We start from the raw sequence: 22,550 nt of genomic DNA on the forward strand, positions 1-22,550 counted from the left end.
ATCCTCCCTCGGTGAGAAATCCTCCCTCGGTGAGATCCTCCCTCGGTGAGAAATCCTCCTCGTGAGAGATCCTCCTCGGTGAGAATCCTCCCTCTTTTGAGAGGATCCTCCCTTGTGAGAGTTTTATACAGCACCCTCTGAAAATCTCCCTTCCTTCCATCCCCTCGGTGAGGTTTCCTCCCTCGGTGAGAGATCCTTGGTCCCTCTTTGAGAAATCCTCCCTCTGTGAAAGATCCTCCCTCGGTGAGAAATCCTCCTTCCATCCTTCCTCTGTGAAGTGGGATTGGTCCCTCGGTGAGAAAAACTCCTCTTTTATAGTGCCCTCATTTGAGAATGGGCAGGTCTTTTGAGAGGTGACTCTCTTCCTTGAATGGAGTTGTGTTTCAGTACAGCACGCCTCTGTTCTCCCTTCCTTCCATCCTTCCTGGGGGAGTGGGTTTGGTCCTGGGACGGTCACCTTGGTCCCTTTTTATAGTGCCCTACACTCCTCTGTTCTCCCTCCTTCCATCATCCTGGGGGAGGCAGGGTGTCTGGGTCCCTAACGGCAGCACCTCGGTCCCTTTTTATAGTGCCCTACATTTGACCAGGCCCACAGGAATCATTGTTTCATTTAGGACTCTCTTCCTTCCAGAGGGGTGGTTAGATGCCTGACATCACATGACAGGTGAATATATCTCTGGGGGGGGCAGGGTGTCTGGGAGCTCGGTCAGAGGGTGGGATAGATGCCTGACCACACACATCATCTTCATCATCTGGGGAGGCAGGGTGTCTGGGAGCTCGGTCAGAGGGTGGGATAGATACCTGACTCCACACACATCATCATCATCATCTGGGCTCGGGGGGAGGCAGGGTGTCTGGGAGCTCGGTCAGAGGGTGGGATAGATACCTGACTCCACACACATCATCTTCATCATCTGGGGGGCAGGGTGTCTGGGAGCTCGGTCAGAGGGTGGGATAGATACCTGACTCCACACACATCATCTTCTTCTTCATCATCATACAACACACACACACACACACACACACACACACAATAAGAAAAACACAGTCTCAGCCCTGAAGCGGCTGACTGACTGAGAGGCTCGTAGTTGTTCTGGCTCTTTATATTTTTCCACTTTCTTCTGTCCTCTTCCTCTTTACAAAAGATTGGGTGGATTTGCTGTGTCATGAAAAAAATGTACTGTCAGATATGACTGATTATCCCAACAGGGAGATGGAGGGATAATGGGGAGGGAGGGAGAGGAGGAGGTGGAGGGATGGAGGGAGAGGAGGAGGAAGGAGGAGGTGGTGTTGGGGAGGGAGGGGTGGTGTTGGAGAGCGGGGAAGGAGAGGAGGAGGAGGGAGAGGGCGAAGATGAGTGGGAGGGAGAGGAGGAGGGGTGGAGATGGTGGAGGGATGGAGATGGGGGAGGAGGAAGGATGGAGATGGGGGAGGAGGAGGGAGGGGTGGAGATGGGGGAGGAGGAGGGAGGGGTGGAGATGGGAAGAGGAATGGGGAGTGGGAGGAGGAGGGAGGAGAGAGGGCAAAGATGAGAGGAGGAGGGGTGGAGATGGAGAGAGGGAGCGTGGGAGGGAGGGGAGGGCTGGAAAAATGCTGGTGGTGGTGACTCTAGGGAAGTGTGTCAATTGGCACCATATTCCCTATAAAGTGGCCTTATGGGCCCTGGTCAAAAGTAGTGCACTAGATAGGGAATAGTGTTCCATTGGGGATGTCTCCACTACTCCTACCCTAAACCCTCCCAGCCAGACCCCCGTTCCCCAACAGTTTTCCATAGAAAAGGCAACGACCTGAGGTTAATAGCTTGAACTTTCCTCTGGCTTTGTAGTCCAGCCACAGAGTTGCACACACTGGACACACACACACTGGACACACACACACACACACACACTGACACACACACACACACACACACTGGACACACACACACTGGACACACACACACACACACACACACTGGACACACACACACACACACACTGGACACACACACACACACACTGGACACACACACACACACACTGGACACACACACACACTGGACACACACACACACTGGACACACACACACACACACACACACACACTGGACACACACACACACTGGACACACACACACACACACACACTGGACACACACACACTGGACACACACACACACTGGACACACACACACACACACTGGACACACACACACACACTGGACACACACACACACTGGACACACACACACACTGGACACACACACACACTGGACACACACACACACACTGGACACACACACACTGGACACACACACACTGGACACACACACACACTGGACACACACACACACACACACTGGACACACACACACACTGGACACACACACACTGGACACACACACACACTGGACACACACACACACTGGACACACACACACACTGGACACACACACACACACACACACACACACTGGACACACACACACTGGACACACACACACTGGACACACACACACACACACACACACACTGGACACACACACACTGGACACACACACACACTGGACACACACTGGACACACACACACACACACACTGGACACACACACACTGGACACACACACACACTGACACACACACACACTGGACACACACACACTGGACACACACACACACTGGACACACACTGACACACACACACACTGGACACACACACACACTGGACACACACACACACTGGACACACACACACACTGGACACACTGGACACACACACACACACACACACACACTGGACACACACACACACTGGACACACACACACTGGACACACACACACTGGACACACACACACACTGGACACACACACACACTGGACACACACACACACACACTGGACACACACACACACACTGGACACACACACACACACACACACACTGGACACACACACACACACACTGGACACACACACACTGGACACACACACACACTGGACACACACACACACACACTGGACACACACTGGACACACACACACACACACACACACACACTGGACACACACACACACACTGGACACACACACACACTGGACACACACACACACACACTGGACACACACACACACACTGGACACACACACACACACACACTGGACACACACACACACACACACTGACACACACACACACACACTGGACACACACACACACTGGACACACACACACACACACACACACACACTGGACACACACACACACACACTGGACACACACACACACACTGGACACACACACACACTGGACACACACACACTGGACTGTGGCTGGTGTTGGAGTCACATCCAGGTGATATAAGAGCCAGTTAAAGGCTGTCTGCTTTGCTTCACGGTTTAACTGGTGGTAGACTGTCTCTGTTGCATGGCCATCATCTCTGGCATTACTATGGCAACCTTCAAGACCTGATAGCAATACTGCCCTCATCTAATTTAGTCTCTCTCCCCCTCCTCTCTCTCGCTCTCTCCCCTCTCTCTTGCTCTCTCCCCCTCTCTCTCGCTCTCTCACCCTCTTCTTCGCTCTCTCCCCTCTCTCTCGCTCTCTCCCTCTCTCTCGCTCTCTCCCCCTCTCTCTCGCTCTCTCCCCTCTCTCTTTTTCTCTCCCCCTCTCTCTCGCTCTCTCTCCCTCCTCTCGCTCACTCTTTCTCCCCCCCTCTCTCTCTCTCTCTCTCCTCCACCAGAGAACAGTGATGAGACAGGAGTGATGGATAGTTTGCTGGAGGCTTTGCAGTCTGGAGCAGCGTTCAGAGACCGACGGAAGAGAGCACCCTGGACCCAGGTGAGACCTTTACAATAACTCAATACCCCTTACAATAACTCCCAGTTATAGGCTGTCCTCTTACCTAACTCTATACCCCTACAATAACTCCTATACCCCTACCTAACTCAATACTGCCCTTACAATAACTCCAATACCCCTTACAATAACTCTATACCCCTTACAATAACTCCTATACCCCCTACCTAACTCAATACCCCTTACAATAACTCCACCCCCCTACCTAACTCCTGCCCCTACCTAACTCTATACCCCCTACCTAACTCAATACCCCCTACCTAACTCAATACCCCTACCTAACTCTATAGGCTTTGCAGTCTACCTAACTCTATAGCCCCTACCTAACTCAATACCCCTACCTAACTCTATACCCCTACCTAACTCTATACCCCTACCTAACTCTATACCCCCTACCTAACTCTATACCCCTACCTAACTCAATACCCCTACCTAACTCAATACCCCTTACAATAACTCCTATACCCTCTACCTAACTCTATACCCCCTACCTAACTCTATACCCCCTACCTCACTCAATACCCCCTACCTAACTCTATACCCCCTACCTAACTCTATACCCCCTACCTAACTCAATACCCCCTACCTAACTCAATACCCCTTACAATAACTCCTGTACCCCCTACCTAACTCAATACCCCTTTACAATAACTCAATACCCTTACAATACCTCCTGTACCCTCTACCTAACTCTATACCCCTACCTAACTCTATACCCCTACCTAACTCAATACCCCTACCTAACTCAATACCCCTTACAATAACTCCTGTACCCCCTACCTAACTCAATACCCCTTACAATAACTCAATACCCCTTACAATAACTCCTGTACCCTCTACCTAACTCAATACCCCTACCTAACTCTATACCCCTACCTAACTCTATACCCCTACCTAACTCTATACCCCTACCTAACTCAATACCCCTTACAATAACTCCTGTACCCCTACAATAACTCCTGTACCCCCTACCTAACTCAATACCCCTTACAATAACTCCTGTATTATATAGTTATTACTACCCTAACTCAATACCCCTTACAATAACTCAATACCCCTTACAATAACTCCTGTACCCTCTACCTAACTCAATACCCCTACCTAACTATATACCCCTTACAATAACTCCTGTACCCCTTACAATAACTCCTGTACCCCCTACCTAACTCTATACCCCTTACAATAACTCCTGTACCCCTACCTAACTCTATACCCCTTACAATAACTCCTGTACCCCTACCTAACTCTATACCCCTTACAATAACTCCTGTACCCCTTATTACTGGTTCATTATTATATTACTGGTTCATTATTATATTACTGGTTCATTATTATATAGTTATTACTGGTTCATTATTATATAGTTATTACTGGTTCATTATTATATAGTTATTACTGGTTCATTATTATTATATTACTGGTTCATTATTATATTACTGGTTCATTATTATATTACTGGTTCATTATTATATTACTGGTTCATTATTATATAGTTATTACTGGTTCATTATTATATAGTTGTTACTGGTTCATTATTATATTACTGGTTCATTATTATATTACTGGTTCATTATTATATAGTTATTACTGGTTCATTATTATATTACTGGTTCATTATTATATAGTTATTACTGGTTCATTATTATATAGTTATTACTGGTTCATTATTATATTACTGGTTCATTATTATATAGTTATTACTGGTTCATTATTATATTACTGGTTCATTAATATATAGTTATTACTGGTTCATTATTATATTACTGGTTCATTATTATATAGTTATTACTGGTTCATTATTATATTACTGGTTCATTATTATATTACTGGTTCATTATTATATAGTTATTACTGGTTCATTATTATATTAATGGTTCATTATTATATAGTTATTACTGGTTCATTATTATATAGTTATTACTGGTTCATTATATTACTGGTTCATTATTATATTACTGGTTCATTATTATATAGTTATTACTGGTTCATTATTATATAGTTATTACTGGTTCATTATTATATTACTGGTTCATTATTATATTACTGGTTCATTATTATATAGTTATTACTGGTTCATTATTATATTACTGGTTCATTATTATATAGTTATTACTGGTTCATTATTATATTACTGGTTCATTATTATATAGTTATTACTGGTTCATTATTATATAGTTATTACTGGTTCATTATTATATTACTGGTTCATTATTATATAGTTATTACTGGTTCATTATTATATAGTTATTACTGGTTCATTATTATATTACTGGTTCATTATTATATAGTTATTACTGGTTCATTATTATATTACTGGTTCATTATTATATTACTGGTTCATTATTATATAGTTATTACTGGTTCATTATTATATTACTGGTTCATTATTATATTACTGGTTCATTATTATATAGTTATTACTGGTTCATTATTATATTACTGGTTCATTATTATATTACTGGTTCATTATTATATAGTTATTACTGGTTCATTATTATATTACTGGTTCATTATTATATTACTGGTTCATTATTATATAGTTATTACTGGTTCATTATTATATTACTGGTTCATTATTATATTACTGGTTCATTATTATATAGTTATTACTGGTTCATTAATATATAGTTATTACTGGTTCATTATTATATTACTGGTTCATTATTATATAGTTATTACTGGTTCATTATATTACTGGTTCATTATTATATTACTGGTTCATTATTATATAGTTATTACTGGTTCATTAATATATTACTGGTTCATTATTATATTACTGGTTCATTATTATATAGTTATTACTGGTTCATTATTATATTACTGGTTCATTATTATATAGTTATTACTGGTTCATTATTATATAGTTATTACTGGTTCATTATTATATAGTTATTACTGGTTCATTATTATATTACTGGTTCATTATTATATAGTTATTACTGGTTCATTATTATATTACTGGTTCATTATTATATTACTGGTTCATTATTATATTACTGGTTCATTATTATATAGTTATTACTGGTTCATTATTATATTACTGGTTCATTATTATATAGTTATTACTGGTTCATTATTATATAGTTATTACTGGTTCATTATTATATAGTTATTACTGGTTCATTATTATATAGTTATTACTGGTTCATTATTATATAGTTATTACTGGTTCATTATTATATAGTTATTACTGGTTCATTATTATATAGTTATTACTGGTTCATTATTATATAGTTATTACTGGTTCATTATTATATAGTTATTACTGGTTCATTATTATATAGTTATTACTGGTTCATTATTATATAGTTATTACTGGTTCATTATTATATAGTTATTACTGGTTCATTATTATATAGTTATTACTGGTTCATTATTATATAGTTATTACTGGTTCATTATTATATAGTTATTACTGGTTCATTATTATATTACTGGTTCATTATTATATAGTTATTACTGGTTCATTATTATATTAGTTCATTATTATATTACTGGTTCATTATTATATAGTTATTACTGGTTCATTATTATATAGTTATTACTGGTTCATTATTATATTACTGGTTCATTATTATATAGTTATTACTGGTTCATTATTATATAGTTATTACTGGTTCATTATTATATTACTGGTTCATTATTATATTACTGGTTCATTATTATATTACTGGTTCATTATTATATAGTTATTACTGGTTCATTATTATATTACTGGTTCATTATTATATTACTGGTTCATTAATATATTACTGGTTCATTATTATATAGTTATTACTGGTTCATTATTATATAGTTATTACTGGTTCATTATTATATAGTTATTACTGGTTCATTATTATATTACTGGTTCATTATTATATAGTTATTACTGGTTCATTATTATATTACTGGTTCATTATTATATTACTGGTTCATTATTATATTACTGGTTCATTATTATATAGTTATTACTGGTTCATTATTATATAGTTATTACTGGTTCATTATTATATTACTGGTTCATTATTATATTACTGGTTCATTATTATATTACTGGTTCATTATTATATAGTTATTACTGGTTCATTATTATATTACTGGTTCATTATTATATAGTTATTACTGGTTCATTATTATATTACTGGTTCATTATTATATTACTGGTTCATTATTATATAGTTATTACTGGTTCATTATTATATTACTGGTTCATTATTATATAGTTATTACTGGTTCATTATTATATTACTGGTTCATTATTATATTACTGGTTCATTATTATATAGTTATTACTGGTTCATTATTATATTACTGGTTCATTATTTATACTGGTTCATTATTATATTACTGGTTCATTATTATATAGTTATTACTGGTTCATTATTATATTACTGGTTCATTATTATATAGTTATTACTGGTTCATTATTATATAGTTATTACTGGTTCATTATTATATTACTGGTTCATTATTATATTACTGGTTCATTATTATATAGTTATTACTGGTTCATTATTATATTACTGGTTCATTATTATATAGTTATTACTGGTTCATTATTATATTACTGGTTCATTATTATATTACTGGTTCATTATTATATTACTGGTTCATTATTATATTACTGGTTCATTATTATATAGTTATTACTGGTTCATTAATATATAGTTATTACTGGTTCATTATTATATTACTGGTTCATTATTATATAGTTATTACTGGTTCATTATATTACTGGTTCATTATTATATTACTGGTTCATTATTATATAGTTATTACTGGTTCATTATTATATTACTGGTTCATTAATATATAGTTATTACTGGTTCATTATTATATTACTGGTTCATTATTATATAGTTATTACTGGTTCATTATTATATTACTGGTTCATTATTATATTACTGGTTCATTATTATATAGTTATTACTGGTTCATTATTATATAGTTATTACTGGTTCATTATTATATAGTTATTACTGGTTCATTATTATATTACTGGTTCATTATTATATTACTGGTTCATTATTATATTACTGGTTCATTATTATATAGTTATTACTGGTTCATTATTATATTACTGGTTCATTATTATATAGTTATTACTGGTTCATTATATTACTGGTTCATTATTATATTACTGGTTCATTATTATATAGTTATTACTTGTTCATTATTATATTACTGGTTCATTATTATATAGTTATTACTGGTTCATTATTATATTACTGGTTCATTATTATATTACTGGTTCATTATTATATAGTTATTACTGGTTCATTAATATATAGTTATTACTGGTTCATTATTATATTACTGGTTCATTATTATATAGTTATTACTGGTTCATTATATTACTGGTTCATTATTATATTACTGGTTCATTATTATATAGTTATTACTGGTTCATTATTATATTACTGGTTCATTATTATATAGTTATTACTGGTTCATTATTATATAGTTATTACTGGTTCATTAATATATTACTGGTTCATTATTATATTACTGGTTCATTATTATATAGTTATTACTGGTTCATTATTATATTACTGGTTCATTATTATATAGTTATTACTGGTTCATTATTATATAGTTATTACTGGTTCATTATTATATAGTTATTACTGGTTCATTATTATATAGTTATTACTGATTCATTATTATATTACTGGTTCATTATTATATTACTGGTTCATTATTATATTACTGGTTCATTATTATATAGTTATTACTGGTTCATTATTATATTACTGGTTCATTATTATATAGTTATTACTGGTTCATTATTATATTACTGGTTCATTATTATATTACTGGTTCATTATTATATAGTTATTACTGGTTCATTATTTATTACTGGTTCATTATTATATTACTGGTTCATTATTATATAGTTATTACTGGTTCATTATTATATTACTGGTTCATTATTATATTACTGGTTCATTATTATATAGTTATTACTGGTTCATTAATATATAGTTATTACTGGTTCATTATTATATTACTGGTTCATTATTATATAGTTATTACTGGTTCATTATATTACTGGTTCATTATTATATAGTTATTACTGGTTCATTATTATATTACTGGTTCATTATTATATAGTTATTACTGGTTCATTATTATATAGTTATTACTGGTTCATTAATATATTACTGGTTCATTATTATATTACTGGTTCATTATTATATAGTTATTACTGGTTCATTATTATATTACTGGTTCATTATTATATAGTTATTACTGGTTCATTATTATATAGTTATTACTGGTTCATTATTATATAGTTATTACTGGTTCATTATTATATTACTGGTTCATTATTATATAGTTATTACTGGTTCATTATTATATTACTGGTTCATTATTATATTACTGGTTCATTATTATATTACTGGTTCATTATTATATAGTTATTACTGGTTCATTATTATATTACTGGTTCATTATTATATTACTGGTTCATTATTATATTACTGGTTCATTATTATATAGTTATTACTGGTTCATTATTATATTACTGGTTCATTATTATATAGTTATTACTGGTTCATTATTATATAGTTATTACTGGTTCATTATTATATAGTTATTACTGGTTCATTATTATATTACTGGTTCATTATTATATAGTTATTACTGGTTCATTATTATATTACTGGTTCATTATTATATAGTTATTACTGGTTCATTAATATATTACTGGTTCATTATTATATAGTTATTACTGGTTCATTATTATATTACTGGTTCATTATTATATAGTTATTACTGGTTCATTAATATATTACTGGTTCATTATTATATAGTTATTACTGGTTCATTAATATATTACTGGTTCATTATTATATAGTTATTACTGGTTCATTATTATATAGTTATTACTGGTTCATTATTATATTACTGGTTCATTATTATATTACTGGTTCATTATTATATAGTTATTACTGGTTCATTATTATATAGTTATTACTGGTTCATTAATATATTACTGGTTCATCATTATATTACTGGTTCATTATTATATAGTTATTACTGGTTCATTATTATATAGTTATTACTGGTTCATTATTATATTACTGGTTCATTATTATATAGTTATTACTGGTTCATTATTATATTACTGGTTCATTATATTATAGTTATTACTGGTTCATTATTGTATTGACGTTTCCACTGGTTCCAACAGATGGTCAGATGAGCCTCAGTCCCAGTTCGTACCTCCAGGTTCTGAAGCCCTGTAACCATGGTAACGACAACCCGGCCTCCGTCACAGAGCGTGTTCTGTCTGTCTGTCTGCTAACAGCCGTAAACCAGAACCGTGTATTTAAAATAGAGCAAATGGAATGTTTCGAAATAGAACGGTTCTTTCCATGAACCCTCTCGCTGTCTTCTCTACTCTGAGCTGACGACCGTCCTCTCGCTGTCTTCTCTACTCTGAGCTGACGACCGTCCTCTCGCTGTCTTCTCTACTCTGAGCTGACGACCGTCCTCTCGCTGTCTTCTCTACTCTGAGCTTACGACCGTCCTCTCGCTGTCTTCTCTACTCTGAGCTTACGACCGTCCTCTCGCTGTCTTCTCTACTCTGAGCTTACGACCGTCCTCTCGCTGTCTTCTCTACTCTGAGCTTACGACCGTCCTCTCGCTGTCTTCTCTACTCTGAGCTTACGACCGTCCTCTCGCTGTCTTCTCTACTCTGAGCTTACGACCGTCCTCTCGCTGTCTTCTCTACTCTGAGCTACGACCGTCCTCTCGCTGTCTTCTCTACTCTGAGCTTACGACCGTCCTCTCGCTGTCTTCTCTACTCTGAGCTTACGACCGTCCTCTCGCTGTCTTCTCTACTCTGAGCTTACGACCGTCCTCTCGCTGTCTTCTCTACTCTGAGCTGACGACCGTCCTCTCGCTGTCTTCTCTACTCTGAGCTTACGACCGTTCTCTCGGCGTGTGTTTGCCTGTCTGGCTCTTCTCTGCATTTTGTGTGTGTTTCCTATGTAGTGAACTACCTCTACTTTTGACGCTGGGGCCCTCTTCTATAGGGAATAGGGGGCCCTCTTCTATAGGGAATAGGGGGCCCTCTTCTATAGGGAATAGGGGGCCCTCTTCTATAGGGAATAGGGGGCCCTCTTCTATAGGGAATAGGGGGCCCTCTTCTATAGGGAATAGGGGGCCCTCTTCTATAGGGAATAGGGGGCCCTATTCTATAGGGAATAGGGGCCCTCTTCTATAGGGAATAGGGGCCCTCTTCTATAGAGAATAGGGGCCCTCTTCTATAGGGAATAGGGGCCCTCTTCTATAGGAAAGTCTAGGGTTAGGCTTCCTCTTTCTACATAACAGCTGGTCTGGTGTGTTTTCATTGCTTTGAACTGGACTTCTGTCTGTCTGTGTCTGTTGGTTCCTGAGTTCAGCCCTGGGGATTCCTCTGGTACGTGTGTGTGTGTGTGTGTGTGTGTGTGTGTGTGTGTGTGTGTGTGTGTGTGTGCCTGCCTAGCCTGTTTCTATGTCAGTGTAGTTATGGACAGCTGTACACAGTGTTGTCTCCTGTGGTACTGGTCTCAACACACAGTACTGGTCTCAACACACAGTACTGGTCTCAACACACAGTACTGGTCTCAACACACAGTACTGGTCTCAACACACTGTACTGGTCTCAACACACAGTACTGGTCTCAACACACTGTACTGGTCTCAACACACAGTACTGGTCTCAACACACAGTACTGGTCTCAACACACTGTACTGGTCTCAACACACACAGTACTGGTCTCAACACACACACAGTACTGGTCTCAACACACTGTAACTGGTCTCAACACACAGTACTGGTCTCAACACACTGTACTGGTCTCAACACACTGTACTGGTCTCAACACACAGTACTGGTAGACCCTATAGGTCCTGGTTAATAGTAGTGCACTATATAGAGACTAGGGGTTAGACCCTATAGGTCCTGGTTAATAGTAGTGCACTATATAGAGACTAGGGTTAGACCCTATCGGTCCTGGTTAACAGTAGTGTACTATATAGAAACTAGGGGTTAGACCCTATCGGTCCTGGTTAATAGTAGTGCACTATATAGAGACTAGGGTTAGACCCTATAGGTCCTGGTTAATAGTAGTGCACTATATAGAGACTAGGGGTAGACCCTATAGGTCCTGGTTAATAGTAGTGCACTATATAGAGACTAGGGTTAGACCCTATAGGTCCTGGTTAATAGTAGTGCACTATATAGAGACTAGGGGTAGACCCTATAGGTCCTGGTTAATAGTAGTGTACTATATAGAGACTAGGGGTAGACCCTATAGGTCCTGGTTAATAGTAGTGCACTATATAGAGACTAGGGGGTAGACCCTATAGGTCCTGGTTAATAGTAGTGTACTATATAGAGACTAGGGGGTAGACCCTATAGGTCCTGGTTAACAGTAGTGCACTATATAGAGACTAGGGGTTAGACCCTATAGGTCCTGGTTAACAGTAGTGTACTATATAGAGACTAGGGGTTAGACCCTATCGGTCCTGGTTAACAGTAGTGTACTATATAGAGACTAGGGGTTAGACCCTATCGGTCCTGGTTAACAGTAGTGCACTATATAGGTCAAAGAGTGCCATTTGGAACACAGAAGGAGTATGCAGTATTGTTGTATGTTTTTTCTGTTCTCTGAAAGATAAACGAGGCCTCTTGGTGGGCCTCCTGTCCAGGGTTTTCCTCCCTCATTATAGAGACAATTAAGACATTAAGCCTTGGCCCTGTTACTTCATAATGCCTTTAATGGGGATCCCTGCCAGCTGGGTACAGGTATACATGAATAATAATTCTATCGCTCTCTCCCTCTATCTCTCTATCTAGCACTCTCCCTCTATCTCTCTATCTCTCTCTATCGCTCTATCTCTCTCTCCCTCTATCTCTCTATCGCTCTCTATCTAGCACTCCCTCTATCTCTCTATCGCTCTCTATCTAGCACTCCCTCTATCTCTCTATCGCTCTCTATCTCACACTCCCTCTATCTCTCTATCGCTCTCTATCTAGCACTCCCTCTATCTCTCTATCGCTCTCTATCTAGCACTCCCTCTCTCTCTATCGCTCTCTATCTCCCTCTCATCTATCTCTCTCTCCCTCTATCTCTATATATATTGCTCTCTATCTCCCTCTCATCTATCTCTCTCTCCCTCTATCTCTATATATATTGCTCTCTATCTCACACTCCCTCTCCATCTATCTCTCTCTATCGCTCTCTATCTCCCTCTCCATCCATCTATCTCTATATCTATTGCTCTCTATCTTACTGTTGTTCTGGTCTGACTTATCTGAAATTATATTGGATATGGGATGGAGGAAGGGAGAGAGAGAGGCGAAGAGAGAGCCAGGATGGAAGGGAGAGAGAGAGGCGAAGAGAGAGCCAGGGTGGAAGGGAGAGAGAGAGGTGAAGAGAGAGAGGCGAAGAGAGATCCAGGGTGGAAGGGAGAGAGAGAGGCGAAGAGAGAGCCAGGGTGGAAGGGAGAGAGAGAGGCGAAGAGAGAGCCAGGGTGGAAGGGATGGAGAAAGGCGAAGAGAGAGCCAGGGTGGATGGGAGAGAGAGAGGCGAAGAGAGAGCCAGGGTGGATGGGAGAGAGAGAGGCGAAGAGAGAGCCAGGGTGGAAGGGAGAGAGAGAGGGGAAGAGAGAGCCAGGGTGGAAGGGATGGAGAGGAATAAAGAACGGGAGAGTTCAAGGGTGAAAGGAAGAGAGAGAGAGGAAGAGAGAGAGAAGGGAGAGAGAGAGAGAAGGGACAGGAAGAGAATGAGTTAGTGGCCTGGTGTGATCCATCACAGGTTGCCACAGCGTTGCCCGACCGCTCTTCACCTCATACTTAACCATCCCTCTCACATCATGTCCTACAGCAAGAAGAAACGAAGGACACAGTGCATTCTGGGACAGAAATGTCACAGAGAGAGAGGGAAGCCAGAGACACACAGAAAGAGAAGGAGGGAGAGAGAGAGCGAAAGAGGGGGGAAGAAGAGAGAGAGCGTGCGTGATGTGCCGGCTGACTGGCTGGTGAAGGCCCCTGGGTCTCTGAAGCTCCCCTGGTGGTGTGGAGGTCCTGGGGCAGGGTGACTGTCCTCTACCCCCCCTGCCCTCCTCTCTCTGCCTGGGACACAGCCTCACAGACCAGGCAAGCCCCAGGCTCTGCTGTGTCACTGTAGGCCGGCCCCCTCTGCTTTCATCTCTGCCTCCTCTCCTCTGCCCCCTCCCCCAGCGCCAACATGGCTAATTAGCCCCCATCCCTCACTCCTCCCGGCCCCAACATTCATCTTCATTTCTCCCTCTGCTGTCTGCCTCTTAAATAACACTGCTCCTCCCTCCATCCCTGTGAGTGGTAACCACTCGGCCCCTCTCTCCTTCCCTCTCTCCCTCCATCCCCTGTGAGTGGTAACCACTCGGCCCCTCTCTCCTTCCCTCCCTACCTCCGTCCCTGTGAGTGGTAACCACGGCCCCTCTCTCCTTCCATCCCTCCTTCCCTCTCTCCTTCCATCCCTCCTTCCCTCTCTCCTTCCATCCCTCCTTCCTCTCTCCTTCCACATCTCCTTCCCTCCCTCCATCCATCCCTCCCTCCATCCCTGTGAGTGGTAACCACTGCCCCCTCTCTCCTTCCCTCCTCCTTCCATCCCTCCTTCCATCCCTCCCTCCATCCCTGTGAGTGGTAACCACTCTGCCCCTCTCTCCTTCCATCCCTCCTTCCCTCCCTCCATCCATCCCTCCCTCCATCCCTGTGAGTGGTAACCACTCGGCCCCTCTCTCCTTCCATCCCTCCTTCCATCCCTCCCTCCATCCCTGTGAGTGGTAACCACTCGGCCCCTCTCTCCTTCCATCCCTCCTTCCCTCCCTCCATCCATCCCTCCCTCCATCCCTGTGAGTGGTAACCACTCGGCCCCTCTCTCCTTCCCTCCCTCCTTCCATCCCTCCTTCCCTCCCTCCTTCCATCCCTGTGAGTGGTAACCACTCGGCCCTCTCTCCTTCCATCCCTCCTTCCCTCCTCCTTCCATCCCTCCTTCCCTCCCTCCTTCCATCCCTCCTTCCCTCCCTCATTCCATCCCTCCTTCCCTCCCTCCATCCCTGTGAGTGGTAACCACTGCCCCTCCCCCTCCTCCTTCCATCCCTCCTTCCCTCCCCCTCCTTCCATCCCTGTGAGTGGTAACCCACTCGGCCCCTCTCCTTCCATCCTCCTTCCCTCCCTCCTTCCCTCCCTCCTTCCCTCCTCCCTCCCTCCCTCCCTCCTTCCTCCCTCCCTCCCTCCCTCCCTCCTTCCCTCCCTCCCTCCCTCCCTCCCTCCTTCCCTCCCTCCCTCCTTCCCTCCCTCCTTCCATCCCTCCTTCCCTCCCCTCCTTCCATCCCTCCTTCCCTCCCTCCCTCCTTCCCTCCCTCCTTCCATCCCTCCTTCCCTCTCTCCTTCCATCCCTCCTTCCATCCCTCCTTCCATCCCTCCTTCCCTCCCTTCTTCCATCCCTCCTTCCCTCCCTTCTTCCATCCCTCCTTCCCTCCCTCCTTCCCTCCTCCTTCCTCTCTCCTTCCATCCCTCCTTCCCTCTCTCCTTCCATCCCTTCTTCCATCCCTCCTTCCCTCCCTTCTTCCATCCCTCCTTCCCTCCCTCCTTCCCTCCCTCCTTCCCTCTCTCCTTCCATCCCTCCTTCCCTCTCTCCTTCCATCCCTCCTTCCCTCTCTCCTTCCATCCCTCCTTCCCTCTCTCCTTCCATCCCTCCTTCCCTCTCTCCTTACATCCCTCCTTCCCTCCCTCCTTACATCCCTCCCTCCCTTCATTGGGCTCCTGAGTGGCGCAGCGGTCTAAGGCACTGCATCTCAGTACTAGAGGCGTCACTATAGTCCCTGGTTCGAATCCAGGCTGTATCACAACCGGCTGTGATTGGGTGTCCCGTAGGGCGGCGCAATTCACCAGCGTGGTCGGGTTTGGCCGGTGTAGGCCTGTCATTTTAAATAAGAATTTGTTCTTAACTGACTAACTGACTAGTTAAATATTATTATTATTATTTTTAAATCTGGTACCTGCCTAGCCGACACAGTCACTCCCTTGGCCCCTCTTTACCCCTGTCAGTACCATGACCCGTCCAGAGTTAGAGGACAGAGACAGTCAGTACCATGACCCATCCAGAGTTACAGGACAGAGACAGTCCCCAGTCAGTACCATGACCCGTCCAGAGTTACAGGACAGTCCCCAGTCAGTACCATGACCCGTCCAGAGTTACAGGACAGTCCCCAGTCAGTACCATGACCCGTCCAGAGTTACAGGACAGTCCCCAGTCAGTACCTTGACCCATCCAGAGTTACAGGACAGTCCCCAGTCAGTACCATGACCCATCCAGAGTTACAGGACAGTCCCCAGTCAGTACCATGACCCATCCAGAGTTACAGGACAGAGACAGTCCCCAGTCAGTACCATGACCCATCCAGAGTTACAGGACAGAGACAGTCCCCAGTCAGTACCATGACCCGTCCAGAGTTACAGGACAGAGACAGTCCCCAGTCAGTACCATGACCCGTCCAGAGTTACAGGACAGTCCCCAGTCAGTACCATGACCCATCCAGAGTTACAGGACAGTCCCCAGTCAGTACCATGACCCATCCAGAGTTACAGGACAGAGACAGTCCCCAGTCAGTACCATGGCCCGTCCAGAGTTACAGGACAGAGACAGTCCCCAGTCAGTACCATGACCCATCCAGAGTTACAGGACAGTCCCCAGTCAGTACCATGACCCATCCAGAGTTACAGGACAGTCCCCAGTCAGTACCATGACCCGTCCAGAGTTACAGGACAGAGACAGTCCCCAGTCAGTACCATGACCCATCCAGAGTTACAGGACAGAGACAGTCCCCAGTCAGTACCATGACCCATCCAGAGTTACAGGACAGAGACAGTCCCCAGTCAGTACCATGACCCATCCAGAGTTACAGGACAGAGACAGTCCCCAGTCAGTACCATGACCCGTCCAGAGTTACAGGACAGAGACAGTCCCCAGTCAGTACCATGACCCATCCAGAGTTACAGGACAGTCCCCAGTCAGTACCATGACCCATCCAGAGTTACAGGACAGAGACAGTCCCCAGTCAGTACCATGACCCACCCAGAGTTACAGGACAGAGACAGTCCCCAGTCAGTACCATGACCCATCCAGAGTTATAGGACAGAGACAGTCCCCAGTCAGTACCATGACCCACCCAGATTTACAGGACAGAGACAGTCAGTACCATGACCCGTCCAGAGTTACAGGACAGAGACAGTCCCCAGTCAGTACCATGACCCATCCAGAGTTAGAGGACAGTCCCCAGTCAGTACCATGACCCATCCAGAGTTACAGGACAGAGACAGTCCCCAGTCAGTACCATGACCCACCCAGAGTTACAGGACAGAGACAAGTCAGTACCATGACCCGTCCAGAGTTACAGGACAGTCCCCAGTCAGTACCATGACCCATCCAGAGTTACAGGACAGTCCCCAGTCAGTACCATGACCCATCCAGAGTTAGTGTCTGTGTGTGTCAGAGCATCGTAACTCAGTCTGTTGAGTCTAATCAGGACCAGTTGGTGTATATGCTGTGTATATGCTGTGTATCTGCTGTGCTTTAGGGAGACACAGAGATGTTGATGAGGGGAGGGGACTGAACAGATCGATCATTTTGATAGGTTGACTGATTTTAATCAGGCAGCAAGCAAGGGAACGGTTGTCTTGGTAACATGTTGAATTAAGATAAGGGAACAGTAGTCTTGGTAACATGTTGAATTAAGATAAGGGAACAGTTGTCTTGGTAACATGTTGAATTAAGATAAGGGAACATGTTGAATTAAGATAAGGGAACAGTAGTCTTGGTAACATGTTGAATTAAGATAAGGGAACAGTAGTCTTGGTAACATGTTGAATTAAGATAAGGGAATGGTTGTCTTGGTTACATGTTGAATTAAGATAAGGGAACACTAGTCTTTGTAACATGTTGAATTAAGATAAGGGAACAGTAGTCTTGGTAACATGTTGAATTAAGATAAGGGAACAGTAGTCTTGGTAACATGTTGAATTAAGATAAGGGAACAGTATTCTTGGTAACATGTTGAATTAAGACAAGGGAACAGTAGTATTGGTAATATGTTGAATTAAGATAAGGGAATGGTTGTCTTGGTAACATGTTGAATTAAGATAAGGGAATGGTTGTCTTGGTAACATGTTGAATTAAGATAAGGGAATGGTAGTCTTGGTAACATGTTGAATTAAGATAAGGGAATGGTTGTCTTGGTAACATGTTGAATTAAGATAAGGGAATGGTTGTCTTGGTAACATGTTGAATTAAGATAAGGGAACAGTAGTCTTGGTAACATGTTGAATTAAGATAAGGGAATGGTTGTCTTGGTAACATGTTGAATTAAGATAAGGAAACAGTAGTATTGGTAACATGTTGAATTAAGATAAGGGAACAGTAGTATTGGTAACATGTTGAATTAAGATAAGGGAACATGTTGAATTAAGATAAGGGAACAGTAGTATTGGTAACATGTTGAATTAAGATAAGGGAACATGTTGAATTAAGACAAGGGAACAGTAGTCTTGGTTACATGTTGAATTAAGATAAGGGAACAGTAGTCTTTGTAACATGTTGAATTAAGATAAGGGAACAGTAGTCTTTGTAACATGTTGAATTAAGATAAGGGAACAGTAGTATTGGTAACATGTTGAATTAAGATAAGGGAACATGTTGAATTAAGATAAGGGAACAGTAGTCTTGGTTACATGTTGAATTAAGATAAGGGAACATGTTGAATTAAGATAAGGGAACAGTAGTCTTGGTTACATGTTGAATTAAGATAAGGGAACATGTTGAATTAAGATAAGGGAACAGTAGTATTGGTAACATGTTGAATTAAGATAAGGGAACATGTTGAATTAAGATAAGGAAACAGTAGTATTGGTAACATGTTGAATTAAGATAAGGGAACATGTTGAATTAAGATAAGGGAACAGTAGTCTTGGTTACATGTTGAATTAAGATAAGGGAACATGTTGAATTAAGATAAGGGAACAGTAGTCTTGGTTACATGTTGAATTAAGATAAGGGAACATGTTGAATTAAGATAAGGGAACAGTAGTCTTGGTTACATGTTGAATTAAGACAAGGGAACAGTAGTCTTGGTTACATGTTGAATTAAGATAAGGGAATGGTTGTCTTGGTAACATGTTGAATTAAGATAAGGGAACATGTTGAATTAAGATAAGGGAACATGTTGAATTAAGATAAGGGAACAGTAGTCTTGGTAACATGTTGAATTAAGATAAGGGAACATGTTGAATTAAGATAAGGGAATGGTTGTCTTGGTTACATGTTGAATTAAGGCTTGTAAAATCTTACTTTAATCTACTGAGGTTGGAGGTGAGCTCTCTCCTTGCAATGTTGAATCAACCACACACACACACACACACACACACACTAGTGTATAGTGTGATCCTCGTCCCCTGCTGTGTGTGTGTGAGGGGAAGCCCAGCCAGGCTCTAAAGGAGTAACTGGGTCGTTCTGAGGAGGAGGGGGGGGGGGGGGATTACCTCCAGATGTCTTTAGTGATACCCGACCTCACAATGATCATGGATGGATGGTCTACTTCTGAATTAGAGCTTGAAATGGAGGGGAAGGGGCAGACTGAAAGGCTCCTGAACCTCGCTGTGGGAAATGAAAACCACAGGACATCTCTTCTACCTGCAGGAGGTTCTGGGAGCTCAAACCAAAAGCCAAGACGTCGGCAGAAACACTCATCCGTTTCCTTCCAGAATAGGTTGTAAGTAGCAGATTGTTCCAGAAGACTCTTCTTGTTCCTGATGAAGAGACGACCCGGTCTGGGATCTGAACTTTGACCTGTTAAACACTACTTTGTTCTTCCAGTAGACTCTTTATTCCCCGTGCTTAGTGCTCTTTATTCCCCATGCTTAGAGCTCTTTATTCCCCATGCTTAGAGCTCTTTAATCCCCGTGCTTAGAGCTCTTTATTCCCCGTGCTTAGAGCTCTTTATTCCCCGTGCTTAGAGCTCTTTATTCCCCGTGCTTAGAGCTCTTTATTCCCCGTGCTTAGAGCTTTTTATTCCCCGTGCTTAGAGCTCTTTATTCCCCGTGCTTAGAGCTCTTTATTCCCCGTGCTTAGTGCTCTTTATTCCCCGTGCTTAGTGCTCTTTATTCCCCGTGCTTAGAGCTCTTTATTCCCCGTGCTTAGAGCTCTTTATTCCCCATGCTTAGAGCTCAGTCTATCAGATGGTAGAGGTTATAACAGATGGTTATAACAGTTATACTGTAATAGGTGGAGGGGTTAGTGGGATCCCTCTCCTCAGTGTATCAGATGGTAGAGGTTATAACAGTTATACTGTAATAGGTGGAGGGGTTAGTGGGATCCCTCTCCTCAGTCTATCAGATGGTAGAGGTTATAACAGGTGGTTATAACAGTTATACTGTAATAGGTGGAGGGGTTAGTGGGATCCCTCCTCTCCTCAGTCTATCAGATGGTAGAGGTTATAACAGGTGGTTATAACAGTTATACTGTAATAGGTGGAGGGGTTAGTGGGATCCCTCCTCTCCTCAGTCTATCAGATGGTAGAGGTTATAACAGGTGGAGGGGTTAGTGGGATCCCTCCTCTCCTCAGTCTATCAGATGGTAGAGGTTATAACAGGTGGTTATAACAGTTATACTGTAATAGGTGGAGGGGTTAGTGGGATCCCTCCTCTCCTCAGTCTATCAGATGGTAGAGGTTATAACAGGTGGTTATAACAGTTATACTGTAATAGGTGGAGGGGTTAGTGGGATCCCTCCTCTCCTCAGTGTATCAGATGGTAGAGGTTATAACAGGTGGTTATAACAGTTATACTGTAATAGGTGGAGGGGTTAGTGGGATCCCTCTCCTCAGTGTATCAGATGGTAGAGGTTATAACAGGTGGTTATAACAGTTATACTGTAATAGGTGGAGGGGTTAGTGGGATCCCTCTCCTCAGTCTATCAGATGGTAGAGGTTATAACAGGTGGAGGGGTTAGTGGGATCCCTCCTCTCCTCAGTCTATCAGATGGTAGAGGTTATAACAGGTGGAGGGGTTAGTGGGATCCCTCTCCTCAGTCTATCAGATGGTAGGGTTATAACAGGTGGTTATAACAGTTATACTGTAATAGGTGGAGTTGGGGGTGGATCCTCCTCTCTTCAGTCTATCAGATGGTAGAGGTTATAACAGTTATACTGTAATAGGTGGAGGGTTAGTGGGATCCCTCTCTCAGTGTATCAGATGGTAGAGGTTATAACAGTTATACTGTAATAGGTGGAGGGGTTAGTGGGATCCCTCTCCTCAGTCTATCAGATGGTAGAGGTTATAACAGGTGGTTATAACAGTTATACTGTAATAGGTGGAGGGGTTAGTGGGATCCCTCCTCTCCTCAGTCTATCAGATGGTAGAGGTTATAACAGGTGATTACAACAGTTATACTGTAATAAACTTAATCTGAGACCGTTAGGATGATTCAGACTCAGTCTCAATCCTTTTTCCTCCTCTCTCTCTACCTTTGTCTCTCTACCTTTCTCTCTTTCATCCTCTCTCTACCTCTCTCTCTGTCTCTCTCTCTCTCTACCTCTCCCTCCCTCCCTCCCTCCCTACCCCTCCCTCTCTCCCTCCCTCCCTCCTCCCTCCCTACCCCTCCCTCTCTCCCTCCCTCCCTCTCCCTCCCTCCCTAGCCCT

The 22,550-nt window shown here is 41.8% G+C and overlaps 1 protein-coding gene across 1 annotated transcript in view; it reads left to right on the plus strand.

The window, feature by feature from the left end:
- Positions 1 to 22,550, plus strand: part of LOC135571064 (protein diaphanous homolog 3-like) — a 187,595-nt gene that overhangs the window by 159,477 nt on the left and 5,568 nt on the right. Inside the window, exon 9 of the mRNA XM_065016871.1 lies at positions 3,720 to 3,817. Coding sequence (XP_064872943.1) covers positions 3,720 to 3,817 — 98 coding nt within the window. The remainder of the gene's footprint in view (positions 1 to 3,719; positions 3,818 to 22,550) is intronic.

This window comes from Oncorhynchus nerka, unplaced genomic scaffold (genome assembly GCF_034236695.1).
Source record: "Oncorhynchus nerka isolate Pitt River unplaced genomic scaffold, Oner_Uvic_2.0 unplaced_scaffold_809, whole genome shotgun sequence".
NCBI lineage: Eukaryota > Metazoa > Chordata > Actinopteri > Salmoniformes > Salmonidae > Oncorhynchus > Oncorhynchus nerka.